Source organism: Egretta garzetta, unplaced genomic scaffold (genome assembly GCF_000687185.1).
Source record: "Egretta garzetta isolate BGI_Z169 unplaced genomic scaffold, ASM68718v1 scaffold2, whole genome shotgun sequence".
Classification (NCBI taxonomy): domain Eukaryota; kingdom Metazoa; phylum Chordata; class Aves; order Pelecaniformes; family Ardeidae; genus Egretta; species Egretta garzetta.
The window spans coordinates 1,064,549-1,080,990 of NW_009258894.1; the positions used below are offsets into that span (position 1 = coordinate 1,064,549).

Below are 16,442 nucleotides of genomic sequence, written 5' to 3' on the forward strand. Positions count from 1 at the left end.
AACCCATGTTTATTAAAAGATGCACTTTTGTTAAGCCGTAGTCACTTCATTAACAATTTTGCAGGTTTTTGTTGTGCTTATCACTGGAAATCTTAGAGAAGGTCTACCTAAAAAGGTTTAGGGAGGGAGATTTTTGGTAACCATGTGGGAGAGTATGATATCATCCTCACATATGATGTGGAGAGTTCTGAACCACAGCAAAGTGCAGTAAAAAATAGTTGGCGTTCTGGATGTTTGAAGGCTCGAAAAAAGTATCTGTAATGCCAGAAGCTTGGTTTCCATTTCCAGGCTTTGGAGATACGTGTATTGGGACACTTCCTCCCCAGCCCCGATGATAGCTTGCATGCTTCAGCATAAAGAAGCCTTTGACAGCGTTATGTTTAACAGGGAAAAAGAATATGTTGTTGCTGTAAAGCACAGGAGTATTTTGGGGAGAGAAAAAGTGCTTTAGAGGATGGTTGGTATGTTTTTTGTTTGTGTTGGGTTTTTAGTATTACTGGATGCAACAAAAGCTATCGAAGGGTGGGAAGCTGTGTCCCACTGCTAATTCTGACCTGCAGTCTTCGAGTTTTTTCTCGGGTGGGGCAGACATAAAGCTTCATAGATGGATTCTTGTGTCTGATAACACATACAATTTTAATGCAACTAATTTTTCCCCTTTCAATGCCCTTAATCACTTCTATCTACTGTCCTAACTGGTCTGTTTTCATACAACTTTAGATTTGAAAAATCAGTGTTGTCTTGTCAAATTTGTTGTTTCCTTAAATCAAGGTGAAAACAATTACAGTGTTAGATAGGATGTTTGCTTGTTTTGTTAATGATTGCTTGCCCTATAAAATGTTGTGAGGATTAGAGGTGGGGGGTGGTAGTAGTGTTGCTTTTTGGGTTGCGGGGCTTGGTTTGGGGATTTTCAGATTCGGTCTGGGTTCCTTTGAAAATCATAGCTTCTACTCAGTAAAGTTTTAATCCCATTTATCTCCCGTGGTACTATCTTTTAAAAATATTTGTCATCCAGGTATGAATTTTCAGTATAAAGTAATCTGGATTAATTCCTTTGGGAGCAGTTGTTCACTGAGATGCTATAAAATCAGTCTTGCAGTACTTTTCGTTGATATTTTGGGCGAAACTGCACACAAATATAGTGTGAAAATAGTTGGTGTTTAATATAGTAGACATCCCCTAAAAGCGCTCACAAACCTAGAAGATGCACTGATGTGAGAAATCTTTATTTTTAACTCTTCTTTTTAGGAGGAAGCAAGTTTAAAGTCATCAAAAGGAACAAAAAAAATCATCAATACACCTCAGAACTGCAGAATGATACTTTTTTTTTTTTTTTTTTTTTTTTTTTTTTTTTTTTTTTTTTTTTTTTTTTTTTTTTTTTTTTTTTTTTTTTTTTAGCTGTAACACCTTTCCCTGCACATCTACAGCAAGTAGTTAGGTTCTTTCCTATGCTTTCTTGTAGGCAGTTGTACCTACATATTGTTGACCATTTAGGAAATGGAGTGGCGTGACAAAAGTTACGTTAATGCTGAAAGAATTTATATGTGCAGAAAGAATGTCATCCTTCTAGAGCCAGAGCTGAAAGGCAGTAAAACTTGAGAGAGGATGATTAGTGGTAGGGTGTAGGGTAGGGGGAATAAATAACGAAGAGCAGGAGAAAAAAACCTATTTGTCTATGTAATAATTAGACAAGGAAAGAAGAGGAAGAATACAAAGGATATGTAAGAATAATCTAAGAACAGACAGATATATTTTTTAAATTTGGAGATTTTTTTTTTCTGTTACTTTTATGTAAAACCTAATTTTTCCACATGCTGTAAGAAATTTTGTATTCTCTCAAAAAGCTGCACATGTAACAAAATTGAAAAATGAAAATTCTGAAAATACATTAATGTTGAAATGATAGAATATTAAGATTCCTCATTCACCTCTCAGCGTAGCTTTTCAGAATCTAGTAGTAATACAGAGATACAGGTTGTCTTGCTGTGCATTTTATTATACCTAGTGCTACAGAAGCAGAACAGTGCACATCCCTCCATACTTTCCTGTTCACCTTGGATTTTTTTGATCAAGAAACATTCAGTGTAACAGTGTTGCATAAAACAATTTTTGCAGCTAAATTAAATAGGCAAATCTGTTTTAAAACCCAGCCAATTTAAAGTGGGGAAATGATGTGAAGACTGCCACTTTGCTTGATAACTGAATGTGCGTGTATACCTGCAATGGTTTTGTAGCCAAATAATTCTGTTAATTATTCCTAATTACTGTTTTCACCATAGTTGAATATGAGCCATAAATATATTTGTGTCTAGGTACCGGCAGTAATTGCATTCAAAAATATTTTAGTTTTGATTAATTTCAGTTTTTAAAACAATTCTCCTATATTATTTTCTCTTGTCTAGTAGCCTTCCTGGGAAAAAACTGATATGGCCTGAAAGCAGCGTAAAGTTAGTCCAGTGCTCAAAAATTTTATAGAATAAATATACAAATAAAATTCTCAGTCATACAGTAATACTTGATAATCAGCACAGTGATGTTTTTTCGGGATGTGGCCTATTTCATTTGTTGACAGTCTAGAAAGTCGGTACTGACAGAAGTGCTTGCTGCAGGTATGAGAGAGAGAGTTTTGAGGCTGGGAAGATTCATTCACTATATAAATAGTGTCCTTAACCCATACCACCTATCAGCAACTGTTAGCGAATAATGTGGCCATAATGGAGATGAAGTTAAAATTACATTCTGGTAACAGGAAGAAATGTAAACAGAGACTTTGATTTGCTCTTATGTTGTATGTTTTCAGGTAATTCACAAAGACTACATTTTGTTCTCAAAGTTGATGTGTTAGTCAGTGATCTTTTCCTCCTGTCTTCTTTCTGGAAGGTGGTCTTGGAATGCACATTAAAGAAGGACCTCGTTTACAACAAAGTTACTCCTACTTTTTACCACTGGAAGATTGATGACAAAAAGTTTGGCCTCACATTTCAGAGTCCTGCTGATGCAAGAGCATTTGACAGAGGTATTCGGAGAGCAGTAGAGGATATTTCTCAAGGTACATATTTTGGGTGAAGGGGTTGGCGGGGGCGTTGAGTGTTTAGTAAATGAGATAAGTCAAAGCACTTTGCATAACATTAATGCTGACAGTATTTAAGGATGAGGATTGATCTATAGCATTTTTTAACAGTTTTTAAATAGTACTTCTGGCATTTCTAAAGTGCCATTCATCTAAGTGTCTTAAATTGTTTCACAAACACTAATAATGTAATTCCCCGAAACATCCCTAAATAATAAAACATGGCCTCTTTTTTTTTTAGAGATGAAGAAATGGAGGAAGCTAGTGTTATAGTGTCTTACTTGGACCTTCTTCTCAGAAGCTTGTAACAGCTTCTGTGTTCTTGGAGGACAAGTTATGAAGCTGAATGATCTGAGACCCTTTGAGTTCTTTTTATCTGCACATACTTTCAGTTAATAGTTTTCATCTGTTTACTAACAGATGACAGAGTAGTTTTGAGGGCAGGTTTATAAGGTACAGTGGAAGAATTTACTCTAATAGTAATGTGGCTAACAGGTTCCAGAGCTTCACTGACCTCACAGAAACCAGTGAGCAAACTAGTTCACCAAGCCTTGATTCTGAACTGAAAATATGATAAATGTATTGCTGGATGGAGGAAGGGGGGAAGGGAAGAGAACAGATGTCTATTGAACATTTCTTTCAGACTTGTAAAAAGTAACTCAAAGGGAGAAATTTAAACAAAATATTCTGTGCTGTGATGTGCTGCAAATTTAGGTATTTAATGTGTGTTACCGTATTAGCAAAGGGAGAAACATGTTTCCGAAAATAAATGTTTTTTGACATACTAGAATGACTTCTTTTGAATTGTGCTGGTATCATCCATATCCCTGCAAGAGAAATAATTAGAGAACATATGAGTGCTTTTCTCTCTTAGGGTCTCATGGTTCCAATTTCTGCTGATTTATAGTAAAATATAGCACAGTGTGCATTCATGCCAACCAAATGTCTCTGTCTTTAAATTTCAAAATGCTACGTTAACAAGAATATACTCCCTTGTTTCTGACTTCTGATGACACTTTGAAAATGCTTTTGCAAGAAAGGTGTGAACAGGAGAGAAGAGTGTGGCTAGGACTATTCAGTATATAAAATATGGAATGTAGAAATGAATGGTACTTACTAAAATCAACTTGAAATACAGCGATATACTGGTTAAGGAAGTGAACAAGCATATTTATGTCATAGCTGGATATTGAAGAATGGTGTGGACTACTAGAAGCAATAAACTGTAAATAAAAAGAAAATAACCTTGTCTATTTTAATTATTTTTTTTTTTTACTTTTTCTGTAGGTTATCCACCCTCTCAAAATGACGTTGAAGTGGCAGAAGATTGCTTTCAAGTGAGAATTTAAATTTTTAAATTAATTGTGCAGTTGTTTTTTGAAGAAATTCATTGAACAATTTTTTGTTTTCATTACTGAGAATAAGCAAAACAAGAACAATAGCAAAATTCAGTTTAATGAAATAAGTTCCAGAACAGTTATCTAGAAGACTTACAGTATTGTCTGTCCTAAACTAAGTAGTCAATAATTAATAGGATGATTAACCATCCTGAGCTTAATTTTTAAGTTTACAGTGTCTGTTCTAGATTGTGTCCTCTTTGAACTCATGGGAACATCAAATATTCATCTGGGAGGAAAAAAAAAATAGAAGGGTCAGGAATCTTCTTCTACACACACATCCTATTTGTTTTCCTAGATTTTTCACTCTGCGGTGATAGACACTTCTAACGTTGCATGGTTAGAGTTAAAAAGATGCTGAGATAATGGTTAAAAGAATCTAGTCCAAACAAGGGCAAAAGTTCAGATAATTTTAAAAAACACAATGAAGATAAAGCAGACACTTGCTGAGATTCAAATTTTTATTGATAGTTACTTGCATCATTCAATTTCTATAGGTTATAAGGGCACAAGAGGTAAAAACTTATCTCCTACTATGCTTCAGAGTTATAATGTTTTACACAAATACCATATCAAGTATTGTACACTGATGTGTAGGACTGCCTGGTAATACCCAAGAATCCATGTAATTAAAAAGCCAGTATAAACGAATATTATGGATACATATATACAGTAAATAGGTGTAATATAACTGAGTAAAAACCTAATTGTGTCTACGTGTGCTTGTCATCTCTTCTATTTACAGTTTCAGGGCAAGTCTTGACTTTATTCACACATATGTTCAGTTTTTCAAAATGCAGATATTTAAATTAATATGAAGCTGATATAGGAACAAGTTAACTCAGGGGTCTTAATGACCATTCAGAAAACTGATAGCATTCCTAAGTGGTTTCTTTAGAGAAAAAAATTTGTGATTTATGCAATATTAAATTCTTTATCAGTGTAGACAGATGCAGTACAGAACCTCTGCAACACAAAATCAAGAAAATTAGCAGCCTACTCTGAAGATACGGGCAAGAATCAAATTATGATAGAAGACTGATAGTCAAGTATTTAGAAAGGATACTGCAATGCAGTGGCAATGCAGAAAAGTCTCCCAGTTTCTTTCCATTTTATGGTAGAAGAAATGTATCTCTCTGTGTCAACTACGCAACCACCTGTTGTTCTTTATTTGCAGTGCTTTAATTTAAGGCACTTTAAAGTAAAATTGCTATAAATATTAGATATTTTGGTTTTAAAATAAGCATGAGATTTTGACAGGGTAGAGGAAATGTGCACCAAAGTTAATGCACTCCTTAATCAGCTTTTAAAAGACTTGTTTAAACACGCATTGTTGCGAGGATTAATAATTGAGCAATTTCTACAGGCCTAATGAGATTAGAGGAAACAAATTACCTCTTGATTGTGCTGCCTAGTTATTACCTTTCTATATAAGGATGCCAAAATTCAAGCGAATACCTGTGATTCTTTATCTTTACAAAGTTTGTTATTGGGGAAAGTGGTGAAAAGTGGAAGAAAAGACATCATCTAGTCTATGTAGATGTTAATATAGGTATATTTAAATATGTAAATAGATGATGTAGATTTACTTTATATACATGTTAAAAAATAGTCTCTCATATATATATAACTTACAAGTACAAACAGTCCTGTTTGGTGCAAACTGCTAGTAGAATTATCTGATACGCTCCAGACAGGAAGACGTATTTCATGACTTCACAGCACACATTGCGTAACTATTGGATTCATGCTGTGGACAGGAGGCAAGAATTACCTGCTTTCTAGAGGCAAAAAAGCTAGCCCGTCTCTCTTACTGTATCTCTGCATTACCAAGGTAAAATAAATGGTACTATAATTGCCTATCAATAGCAATACCAGAAGGGGGTGGTGTTGGAAAGAAACGCAGGGAAGGCTGAACCCACTCTGGTTTAGCTATGCTTCATCTAAATCAGGTTTATATATCAATAACGAAGCCATAATTGCAGGGTTATGAATGTCAGTGTAGAAAGGCTACAGCATTTTGGTTACAGGCACCAGATCTAGTCATCAAGAATATCTTGGAAATACCAAATAGCATACATTCTCCTCCAAATTATTCATTCCTTCCCCCTTCCAAGACTGATCTTGTTGTAAGTGGAAGTTGATGCCTCAGGTTGTTTTTTTTTAACTTGAAAGACTGCTAAGACCATTTTATTTAAAGGTAATGTATTATGTATTTGAAGACTCATGTTGACTTGTCCCCCCTTCTTCCAACCCTACTATAATTTAAAAGGCCTAATAATTTTTTTTTTCTTTATTCTATAAGCTTTTTTTCCCAAGTCTCTAGTAGTATTTTTGAGTAAGTTTTGGAGTATATCTATGCAAGGGCATTTTAGAGTGTGGATAGAATGTTAAAGAGCAGGTTGACACTTGGATATGAGGGCAATGGGATGTTTGTTGTTTCATCAGAATAATCTTCCAGAATTGTAATTTGTAACCTCTGAAGAATAAAGTACAAAAGATCAAGCAGTGGAGCTCCTCCATTTAATTAAAAATATTAAGTAGTCATACTTTCTAGTTTCTAAAATAGCAGAACATCAAAAAGAGAAAAGGGTTATTTCACACTTACTTTTCATAGTGTGTTTGTTAATGCACTTATATTTTTGTCTATACCCTGTAGTAACTATCGTGTATTGGTATTCTTCAGTTTCATTTCTTTCTTCGTTAGTATGGTAGGTAAAGTCCCCAGGATGTCATCAAGGTACATTTGAAAATCTCAATTTTAATATGTCTTTGTCAGTTACATCATCTGCTGTCAAGGTGTTTTGCCTATGCTGTTCTTGTCCTCTTACACAGCAGGAATCCTATTTTTAGTGCATATTTGAAATATGAAAGTAATACATAGTTCGTACCTAAATTTCATTAACAGTGTTTTTTTTAAAATGGAGATGATTAGTGATGAAGGAAAGCAAAACGTGCTTCCTAAGTTATTTCACTGGCTGGTTATATTCCATGCTACAGAGAGCAAATAAAATGATCCAAATAAGATAAAAACACACAACCTTCTCATCTAGTCAGTGACGCTGCTGTTAAACCTCAATGCCTACTTGTAATAAGTATTATCACATGTTATAGATGTAGCAAGCAGAAATAGGGGTTGTCCAAAACTTGTATGTGCAACTCTTTAAGAGTTCTGGTTTTAGATTTGCATTTATCTTGTGCTTTCTAGGCTAGCATTTTGCTTTTGCTGTATTGTCTCTTGGGTAACTAGATTTTTTTTTTTATTTTTTTTTTACATTCTTTAAATAAAAGCTCACAGAGAAAATATTCTTCTTATTAAAGATCAATTTTATCATTTTAAGAAGATATAGCTTCATTACAGCTTCTTTAGATGCTCTGTTGTTCACAAATAGCGTTAAAATCTTTAGTATTAAAAAAAGCCATCACTTAAGAGTGTTCATACTTGCTTGTAAAGGTTGCTTAAATTATGACAATTACTATTAGTTGTTTAATGAATGTATTATATGCAAATTGTTTATATCATTAAGTAAGCCTTAGTCTTACTAGATTAATTCCAAATAGAAATACACAAATGAGTTAATGCAGAGCTATCTGACTCCCTGTAATGTTTGTAAATGGATCCTGGGAATGGTCATATACTTATATGGAAACATACACTGGGAATTTGTTTTGGTAGGAGGTTTGGATTTTTTGGTATAAAACCAGGCATTTTGAATGCAGTAGACAAGCAGCTTGTTTAAGTCAGTTTGCTTGTTTGTTCAAAGGTTGGCTCAGATTATTTTCCTCTACCAAATATAAACATCTTGCTCTGAAACTCATCTAGCTTAACTGAAAAAATGTAAAATTCAGAATTTTATTTTTCTTAGAAGTAAATCTAACTAAATGAAATCTAGAGCTCATGCATTTAAAAGTATTTTTATGTGGGTTTTGGATACTGAAATGAGTAAGTCTTGCTTTTGAGAACTGAAAAATGGAGCAGTTGAATCTTAATTTCTTTCAGGTTTTGTTGATTCAGCCATCCTGGTGTTATTTATAGGCTACCAAGACATTTTAATAGTTTTGAAGTAATGAAAAATGGAGTACTTAGGCTTTTGAGTTTCTTACTACTGGCAGAAGAAAACTGTAGACTGATAAATTACAAGTAGAAAAAAAAAAGTTCGGCTGTTCTTTCAGAAATAGGTACATTGGGCTTTTTGTCAATATGAAGGGAAAAGGCCTGCGACTTACATGCATCTTAAGTGGTTTTGGTGCAGGCGAGGAAGACATGAAGGGTTCACATGCCTCTTTGTAAACGCACTATTTAGGGACCGTTCAATTTATTTTGTCTCTAACAAAAGGTTCACAGAAGTTTTAGTTTACAAAAATAACTTGACATTATGTCTTGTAAGGAAATGTGCAATAATTTACCTTTGACACTGTATTGTTTTTATGGAGAAGAAAATACTGCATGATAAACCACTGAAGATTAACAATACTTAGTGCAATTAATAAATTGTCTGGGTGTAGTTCCTAGAACTAAAAGTAACACTAATTTATATTATCCATTTAAAATAAATCTAATGATATATTGTACTAAAATTATTTGGGTTTGTTAAGCTTTTTTGTGCAGTAGTATTCAGAAAAGAGGAGGGAATTTTGGTTTTCCCCTCACCAGTATCCCCAACAGCCTCTTTACATCTCAGTCTGTCTCTTATTTCCTCAGAGTTATGCTTTGTGTTTTAATTTATTAGTTCCTTCCTGGAATCCCTAAAAATATGCTTTATATATTCAGGTAGAACGGCCTTGGAAGAGAGAGGTGTGTCAAATTCCTTTTTTACTTTAAACTGTACAAAACTTTCAGAGTAATCTAAGTAATATTTCAGTTCATGTCAGAAATATATACCTGATTGTAATATAGTTTCGGTGCCAAATATGAAAATAGTTGCTCCACCAGTCTTAGAAACAGCTAAAACAGAAGGAAGTTATGCAAAAGGTTTTGAAACCTGTATCATTTATTCACAATTAAAAAATTAAGGAAAAAACATTTAAACGCTTCTTGTGTTGGTTAGCATCAAACAGCAGATTGTCAGGCCTCATGGGAAGTAAATACAAGAACTGGGGATGCAACGGAAATGTGGTCTTTCATCCATCCTTCTGTGTAATCATTAAACTTACTTAGAGCAGAACATTTTTAACAATGTTTGCAGAACAATGTTGAATTCTCTCCCAGACTTAACTCTGGCAAACTGGGAGAAGTAAGGAGAGAAAATTGAAGAAGAAGAGAAGCTCAGTCTGGTTTTCATTTTCTCTACAGCTGTCATCTGGCTTTGAATTCTGCTGGAGAGCTACAGCTGGAGTCATTTTATTGCTTTACCCAGCATCCTTTTGCCTGCATGCACAGAAATGTTTTAGTAGTCTTGGAAAAAAATTCAGAGTATCTCTTAGCAACCATAGGACAGTAATTATTATACCAGCAGCTGGGAGCAAACCAGATTTCCGTTGTACATTAAAAACTGGCGTAGGTTACTTTACAGATGATACTGAATAACCTATGCCAGCACTGTACTTTGCAGGCTGTGGTTAAAGGATATTGAATGTGGGCGGTGTAATTGCTTTGGACAGTAGAAAAGGGGAATGTGTGCATCTGTGTTTGTGTGTAATATTCTGTATATTAAATATACCAAGCTTAGTTCTTGTGGAAAACTTTACATGTTTGCTTTTTACTTAAATGCATTTCAATGCAATAACATTTTTGTTTCTAGGGCCTCTCCCTTCAGGTTGTCAGTGTTTCCATTATAAATGTGGGGTTTCAGCTGTTTATGACCTTGTCATAAAACATCACACTGGAGCAGGAAGTGTTGTCCAAAGAAAGCCTTTTTGATACTAATAAATGAGGTTTGGCTGTATTTAACCTATCAGTTTAATTAAAAATACAGAGTTCAGGATGCTCATGTAGCATTTCTGTAGTTCTGCGTTGTGAATATTTATAGGCTAAATAAGATCAAAATTGACCTGATCGCTTTTCATTTTTCATAAATATCAGAAGTTAGGCTGTGTCTGCTTACCTGTAGTGTCTAGGTTGGTAGAGTGAGCTTCTGAACAGCTGTCTTGTGAGTTCTTGCCTTATAAAGGTCAGAAGCCTTTCTCTGCCTCCTGCCACCCCCAAATTTGTCCTTGAAGTCAATTAGCTTGAATTGTGGTGTCTGTGTTGGAATTTTATAAAAGCATTCTTGTATAATTGATGCGTGTAGGGCACAAAGGTTTGCTTTAAGATTAAGGTTTGTATTTCATACATCAGTGTCTGGCACTGCTAGTTGGCACTGTACTAGATGATCAGTGCCTGTATCCTTTATTAGATGGAGCCCTTCTTGACTGCCAAGGGGAGCGTGTGCATCTGTCTGTCTGAGCATGGGCATGTGTCCTTTTTGCTCTAGAGTGTAGGTAGTTTTGTTTCTGAAGAAAAAAGGCGTGAATCACCTGCAGAGACAGGAAATAATGCAGGCTGTTGCAAATCTCACCCAGGGATAGACTGGCTTGTGAGTAGTACATGTTTTTTTCCTTGGGAAGGAAGGAGGGTTTTGCAGCTCTCATCCTTCTCCCTAGACCAGCCAAATTGATAATAGCTGGGGGGGTAAGGGGGTTAGGTAATGCTTATCACTGTGCTTTCTGTAAAATGGCTTCTAGCTGCAAGTGTGTTCCTAGCTGAAATAGTTTCTGCTTGTAAGCATTTATAACATTGCTCAAACCAAAAATAGTTGTGGGCATTTCTTCCTCATTCTGAATGCAGCTCTCCTGTGGTTTGAACCAGTGTTTTGGAAGCTTTTTATGTCATTGGGCAATGTACCTGCAGGAGTACCTCCTGATAGGAAGGTGTTTGATATTGCTCTAATATTTGATGCTTTTTGCTCTTAAAATAAGTATACATCCATGAAATCTAATTCTTCCCGGTCATTTCAATATTTCTTTTGCGCTCCTTTCACAACAGCATTTGACCAGAAAATCTAATTTTGCCAACAATGGGGTCTGTAGCTTAGTGGTAGTGTCATGCTCAAGGATCTGCAAAAAGCACTTCTTTTGGGAGTTTTGCCTGTCTTCAGAATTTCTCAGTAGAACTTTAACCTGATTGAGCTATTGTCTTTCATGGGGTGTATGGTCTCTAGCATTAGTTAAAGCTGATCATTAATTAATTACTAATTTTAATGTTTTTCCACTCAGGGTGCTTCTGAACAATATATAAATTCTTAGTGATGTGATGATTTTCTTTCTTCTAAAGATCAGCTACAGAACAGCTACTTCCACTTTATCTAGGTGTCTTGGAGCTTGGTATATTAGGCTTTTATGTACATGAGGTGCTAATGTAATCCTAGAATAAGTTCCTTAAGTATTTTGATAAATCAAGACTGATGATTCAGTGTTAGTACTTAACCTGCTAAAACTTCAGGTTTGCCTCTGCCTCAGTAGTTCTCTGCAGTATTTGTATTGTTTCCCCCTTAATGTTTTCTTGATGTATACAAATCCTCATGATAAAGCTAAAACATTCTCATTGCTGGAAGTTGGTTGATGCGAAAATTTTCCCAGTGCTATCAGATGATGTCAGCTAGTTAACTTTACAGCGTCTCTCAATACAAACAAAACATTGTATGGTACATTTTTTGGCAGACCAATGGGATTTGTATCAATGTGCTCTACTGTATCCTAAGTATATCCCAGTCAGTTAAGCTTAAAGAAGGCAAACCATTTGTTTTTCTGTTCTTTTTAGAAATTGGATCATCTCACCAGCCACTATTCCACTCAAACACACTTCTTCTTCCTTACTCTGAGTGGCACACGTCCTGCAGTTATCTCATTATATGTTGCCACATGGTCTCATTTTTGTATCAGATTGCCTGATATAACCTTAATTTCAAAAAGAGAGTCATTAGTTGTTTAATACACACTTGCTGTAATTAGATATTTTAATTGAGCCATTATATGTTAAAACTGACTTTCTGTTCCTTTCCAGCTGATCTTGCTTTTAATTTATTAAAAGGTCTGACTAGCTTTTGCCTTATTAGTCTCAAAAATTTTTTCCTCCAGTTGTATATTTGTAAATACCGGCAGCCTCGTGGGTGGTTGGAGAAAGCATAATCTCAGAGACTGGGTTAATCTGTCCTTCCTTAAAGAAGTTCCTCAGTCTGATTTGGCAACCGAGTTACAAAGGCATGTACCTCTAATGCCCAAGTTGTGTACGCTCTGCAGAGAAGGAACTCTTTATTTTCCAAGGCTGACTCATGTTAAAGAAAATACTTGCCTACTTACAAGTACTTTAAAATGTGTATTTAAAAATACTTGTGTTTATAGATGCCTGTAATAAGTTATGTAAAATATTAATGCTTTTATGTATGAACTTGGTGGCTTTGGTGTGGGTTTTGTATAAATGCAAAATCATTTCAAGGGAGTTCTTATCTATTCTAGACTACTCAAGAAAATACATCAGGTTCATTAATGAAAGATCACCTTTTCCAACATGAAACTGTAGTAACCAGTGAACCTTACAACAGTGCAAATTTAAGGCCTTCAGCATTTGAGGATTTCAACACCAGGAGAGCCTGTTTTCCTAGCCAACCTAACCAGGTAAGACTGCCAACAAAAGAAGCAGTTCTTACTTTGCTTGCTTCATTAATGGCACAGTATATCGCTTCTGACCACAAAGCACATTCATTCTAAGTCCCTGTATGTAGTATTATACTCTCAACTTCTTGAAATGGCCGGTAAAAGCTTTGCAGCTGAAATATTACAGAATTACTATGGCAGAGTTAAACCTTTGTGAAGGTATTCACCTATGCTTGTAGTGCAGCAGACTACAGGAATAAATCTTTCACTTTCTTTGAAGTCAGATTTCTGTATTACAGACTTCTGTATCTGCGGCCTTGAAAAGTTGTTTAAATTTGTTCAGAAAATGTTAATTGGCCATAGGCTTAATCTCTGTTACATGTATACTAATACTGTTTTGATTAGAAATATTGAAAAGTATCTTTAAAATTGATATCTTGGGTGCATTACACAGTGAGGCGCTTATGCTAAATATTTTTGGTGAAACATTGTTTATGCTTTCTAACTGCCTATTTGTACCAAAATAGAATATTTTAGTTTAGAAAGGAAACCAGTGTATCAGTTATGCATGAAAAGTATTAAGCTATTGGTGAACAGATTCTTAAAATAGAAAAAAAAAAACCACTAATGTGTGGAAGGCGGATGCACAGACATTTTTTAAAAGAGGTCGTATTTATACAACGTTAGATTGGAAAGGCAGTGTTACAGCTTTTCCTTTAAGAATATACACTTTGGTTTTTTCTAAGCCTCAAAGAACTGACAGTTTTTGTAGACTGTAGAAGTAGACTTAACAGTGAGTTGGATAATAATTGATTTGAGGGTCTTATGCCTAGGAGCAAACACATGGGAAGCTTTTTAGAATAAGCTTAATAACCAAAGTTGAAGCAGAATGCAAGTTCAAGCGGTTGTGAACATTTGATCAGAAAATATTTCTGCTCCTTGAAATAAAGCTTTTTAATACCGTCAGTCATTCTTGCAAAGAAGGAGAGGGTTGTATTAAAGTGTTGCATCAGCTGCTTTCTGACTGTTCTGTTGGGCAAAAGAAGCAAACGGTCTTATCTGGAGAACTAACTAAAGAGCTTGAAATGATGAACTTCTGATTTTTTGATAATTGATCTGCTCCAATTATCTCTTTGTATAAGTCCCCTCATGCTTTTGTTTTTGTTCATCAAGAGGTACATGTTTTGCCCTCTTCCCGTTTACTTGCAAAGAGACTTTAAACATTTCTTAGAATAGAATAGATGGGTGATAAGGGTATTGCAGCTAACGCTTAACAGCTACAGTAACCAGTGATGTATGTTCTGTTAGCCTTCACTGAGTTGTAAAGAAAAGTGCAGTAGCATAAAATACCTGTGTGTTTTAAGAGCATATATAGAATTGACTACTGAGAAAATAAATTAAGCTGCGGTGTGCTGGGTAGTTCCTGTCTGATAGAAATTAAACAGGAATTTCTTTGAAATGCCAATGCCAGAATTCACTTCTTACAGGCTGAAGTTATGGGAGATTCCATGGAAATTTAATTAGATATTCTTTGAAATATTTTCCTCATATTGTAGCATCACCTGCATCTGCCACTCCATGCTTTTTGCGTGGTCCTGGGGTGCACACATTTAGAACATAGGCAAGTCAACAAAATCTTACACTGAGTATGTGCACACATTGCACCATCTCTGCTGAACTGCATGCACAGCAGATCTTGAAGTAAATACCTATTTTGTTTCAGTTTTGTATAATTAAGTTTGAACACTCTTACTGTGCTTGTAAGTTGAATAGCTCAAGAAGTACATCCTCAAACTAAGGAAGTGCCTAATGACAGTTGAAATCTTTACCTATAATAATTTGACTGTTACTAAAAAAAATACCCAAATCCTTTAGCTCTTCAGCTTCTGATACACTGATGTGTGTTTAACTTTACGTTTAGTACTTTGCAATGATATATTCAGCTGCCAGTGTCCTCATATTGTGGAGTTGCAAGCTGAGCAAAGTCAAGTATATAGCTGTTTGAAGAGAGACAGTGAAGGCTACAGCACAAAGCGAGCGTCTGTGCCTTCTTTAAAGGTGCACCCCTTCAAGAAAGTTGTAACACTAGTGAGTTCAAAAATGTTCTGCTTAATTTCCAGTTGTCTAATTATGTTCATAGTGAGATTCTCTGTGGAATTTCAGTTTGCTGTATTATTCTTCCTCCCTTCCTGCTTCAGCTGTTGCACTCATACTGGGTTTTAATTTTGAATGGCTAGAGGGCTCTGTGCATTATTCTCATTGAATTTTTTTTGTATTTGTACCTAACTGAATCTCAATTGTGCATTGTTCTTAAGGTTTTAGGTACCTCGTGCTTTCATATAGGTTCCATTAAACCCACAGTATGTAAGCACCTTATAAAGCTACCCCAACATTTCTCCTGTTTGCTTGTTTTTCAGCATTTCCCACTTGCTTTCCTAAAAGATAATTTCTTAATATCAGTTGCATAAAGAAAATAATGTTGCCTTGTTTCTGTAACATGTCGACCTTAAGCATTTTAGTAGGCATTTGGCTGGGGACTTGGAAAAAAAGAAATGAGTTCTATGTATGTGGTGTGTTCTGCTCAAACAAATAAAAAGCCTTCAAAGACTGAGGAGAGGTCAGATTCTACAGTTGTTGGTATTTGTAGTGATCTTTAATGGCTATTAGCTGTCTGGGGAATGTGAGGTTGAGGGTGGGTTTTTTGGTTTGAGGTTTTGGGTTTTTTTTTCTTTTAAATAATGTGTTTTATTTAATGTCTTAAATGCATAACATTCTGCATGGACAGTGGGGTAAAGGTCCTTTATGCCTGTAACATACGGAATTGTAACGACATTTTTTTATTCTTTTTCCTTTAAATTTATGCTGTTAACTGTTCAAAAAAGCCAATTGGCCATAGCTAGTTATTGATGCTAAAACAATAGGCTCTTATTCTTGTTTGAAAACAGAATAGAGTTGAGAAGCACTCTGCTTTCATAAGCAAAGGGAAGGCCTAACTGCTTGCATGGGAGCCTGGGGAGGTCTGGAAGAGTGGTGGTGTTAGCTGAATAGGGTATAACCTTTCTTCACCCTGTATCCTCAAGACCTTGTGGAAGTCCAACTACATGGCTTGGAGCCAAGAAAAAAAATTGTTCGTGTTAGCATACTGCATTTGAAACTCCCAGGGCAAAGCAGCTCTAATTACAGTTCTGTACTTAAAATACATCACACAAGGATTATCAAGCAGGGAAGTGATGGTTAGAGCAAGCTACAGATATTCTTGCATAATCAGAAGCTGGCATATTTTAGAGAAGCTATTCCTTCCTCTTTCCCAGCTGCCTTCCCTCTTCCCACCTCTGCCTCCCACCCCAAAACCAGGACATGCAGACTTTGGTGTAGTAGGAGCATAGACATGTGCAAAGGGAAAG

The 16,442-nt window shown here is 35.4% G+C and overlaps 1 protein-coding gene across 1 annotated transcript in view; it reads left to right on the forward strand.

Annotated features, from left to right (window-relative positions):
* The window catches only part of SPRED1 (sprouty related EVH1 domain containing 1), a 146,409-nt gene that overhangs the window by 127,535 nt on the left and 2,432 nt on the right, over positions 1-16,442 (forward strand). The window contains exons 3-5 of the mRNA XM_009634161.2: positions 2,881-3,049; positions 4,358-4,407; positions 12,901-13,059. Coding sequence (XP_009632456.2) covers positions 2,881-3,049; positions 4,358-4,407; positions 12,901-13,059 — 378 coding nt within the window. The remainder of the gene's footprint in view (positions 1-2,880; positions 3,050-4,357; positions 4,408-12,900; positions 13,060-16,442) is intronic.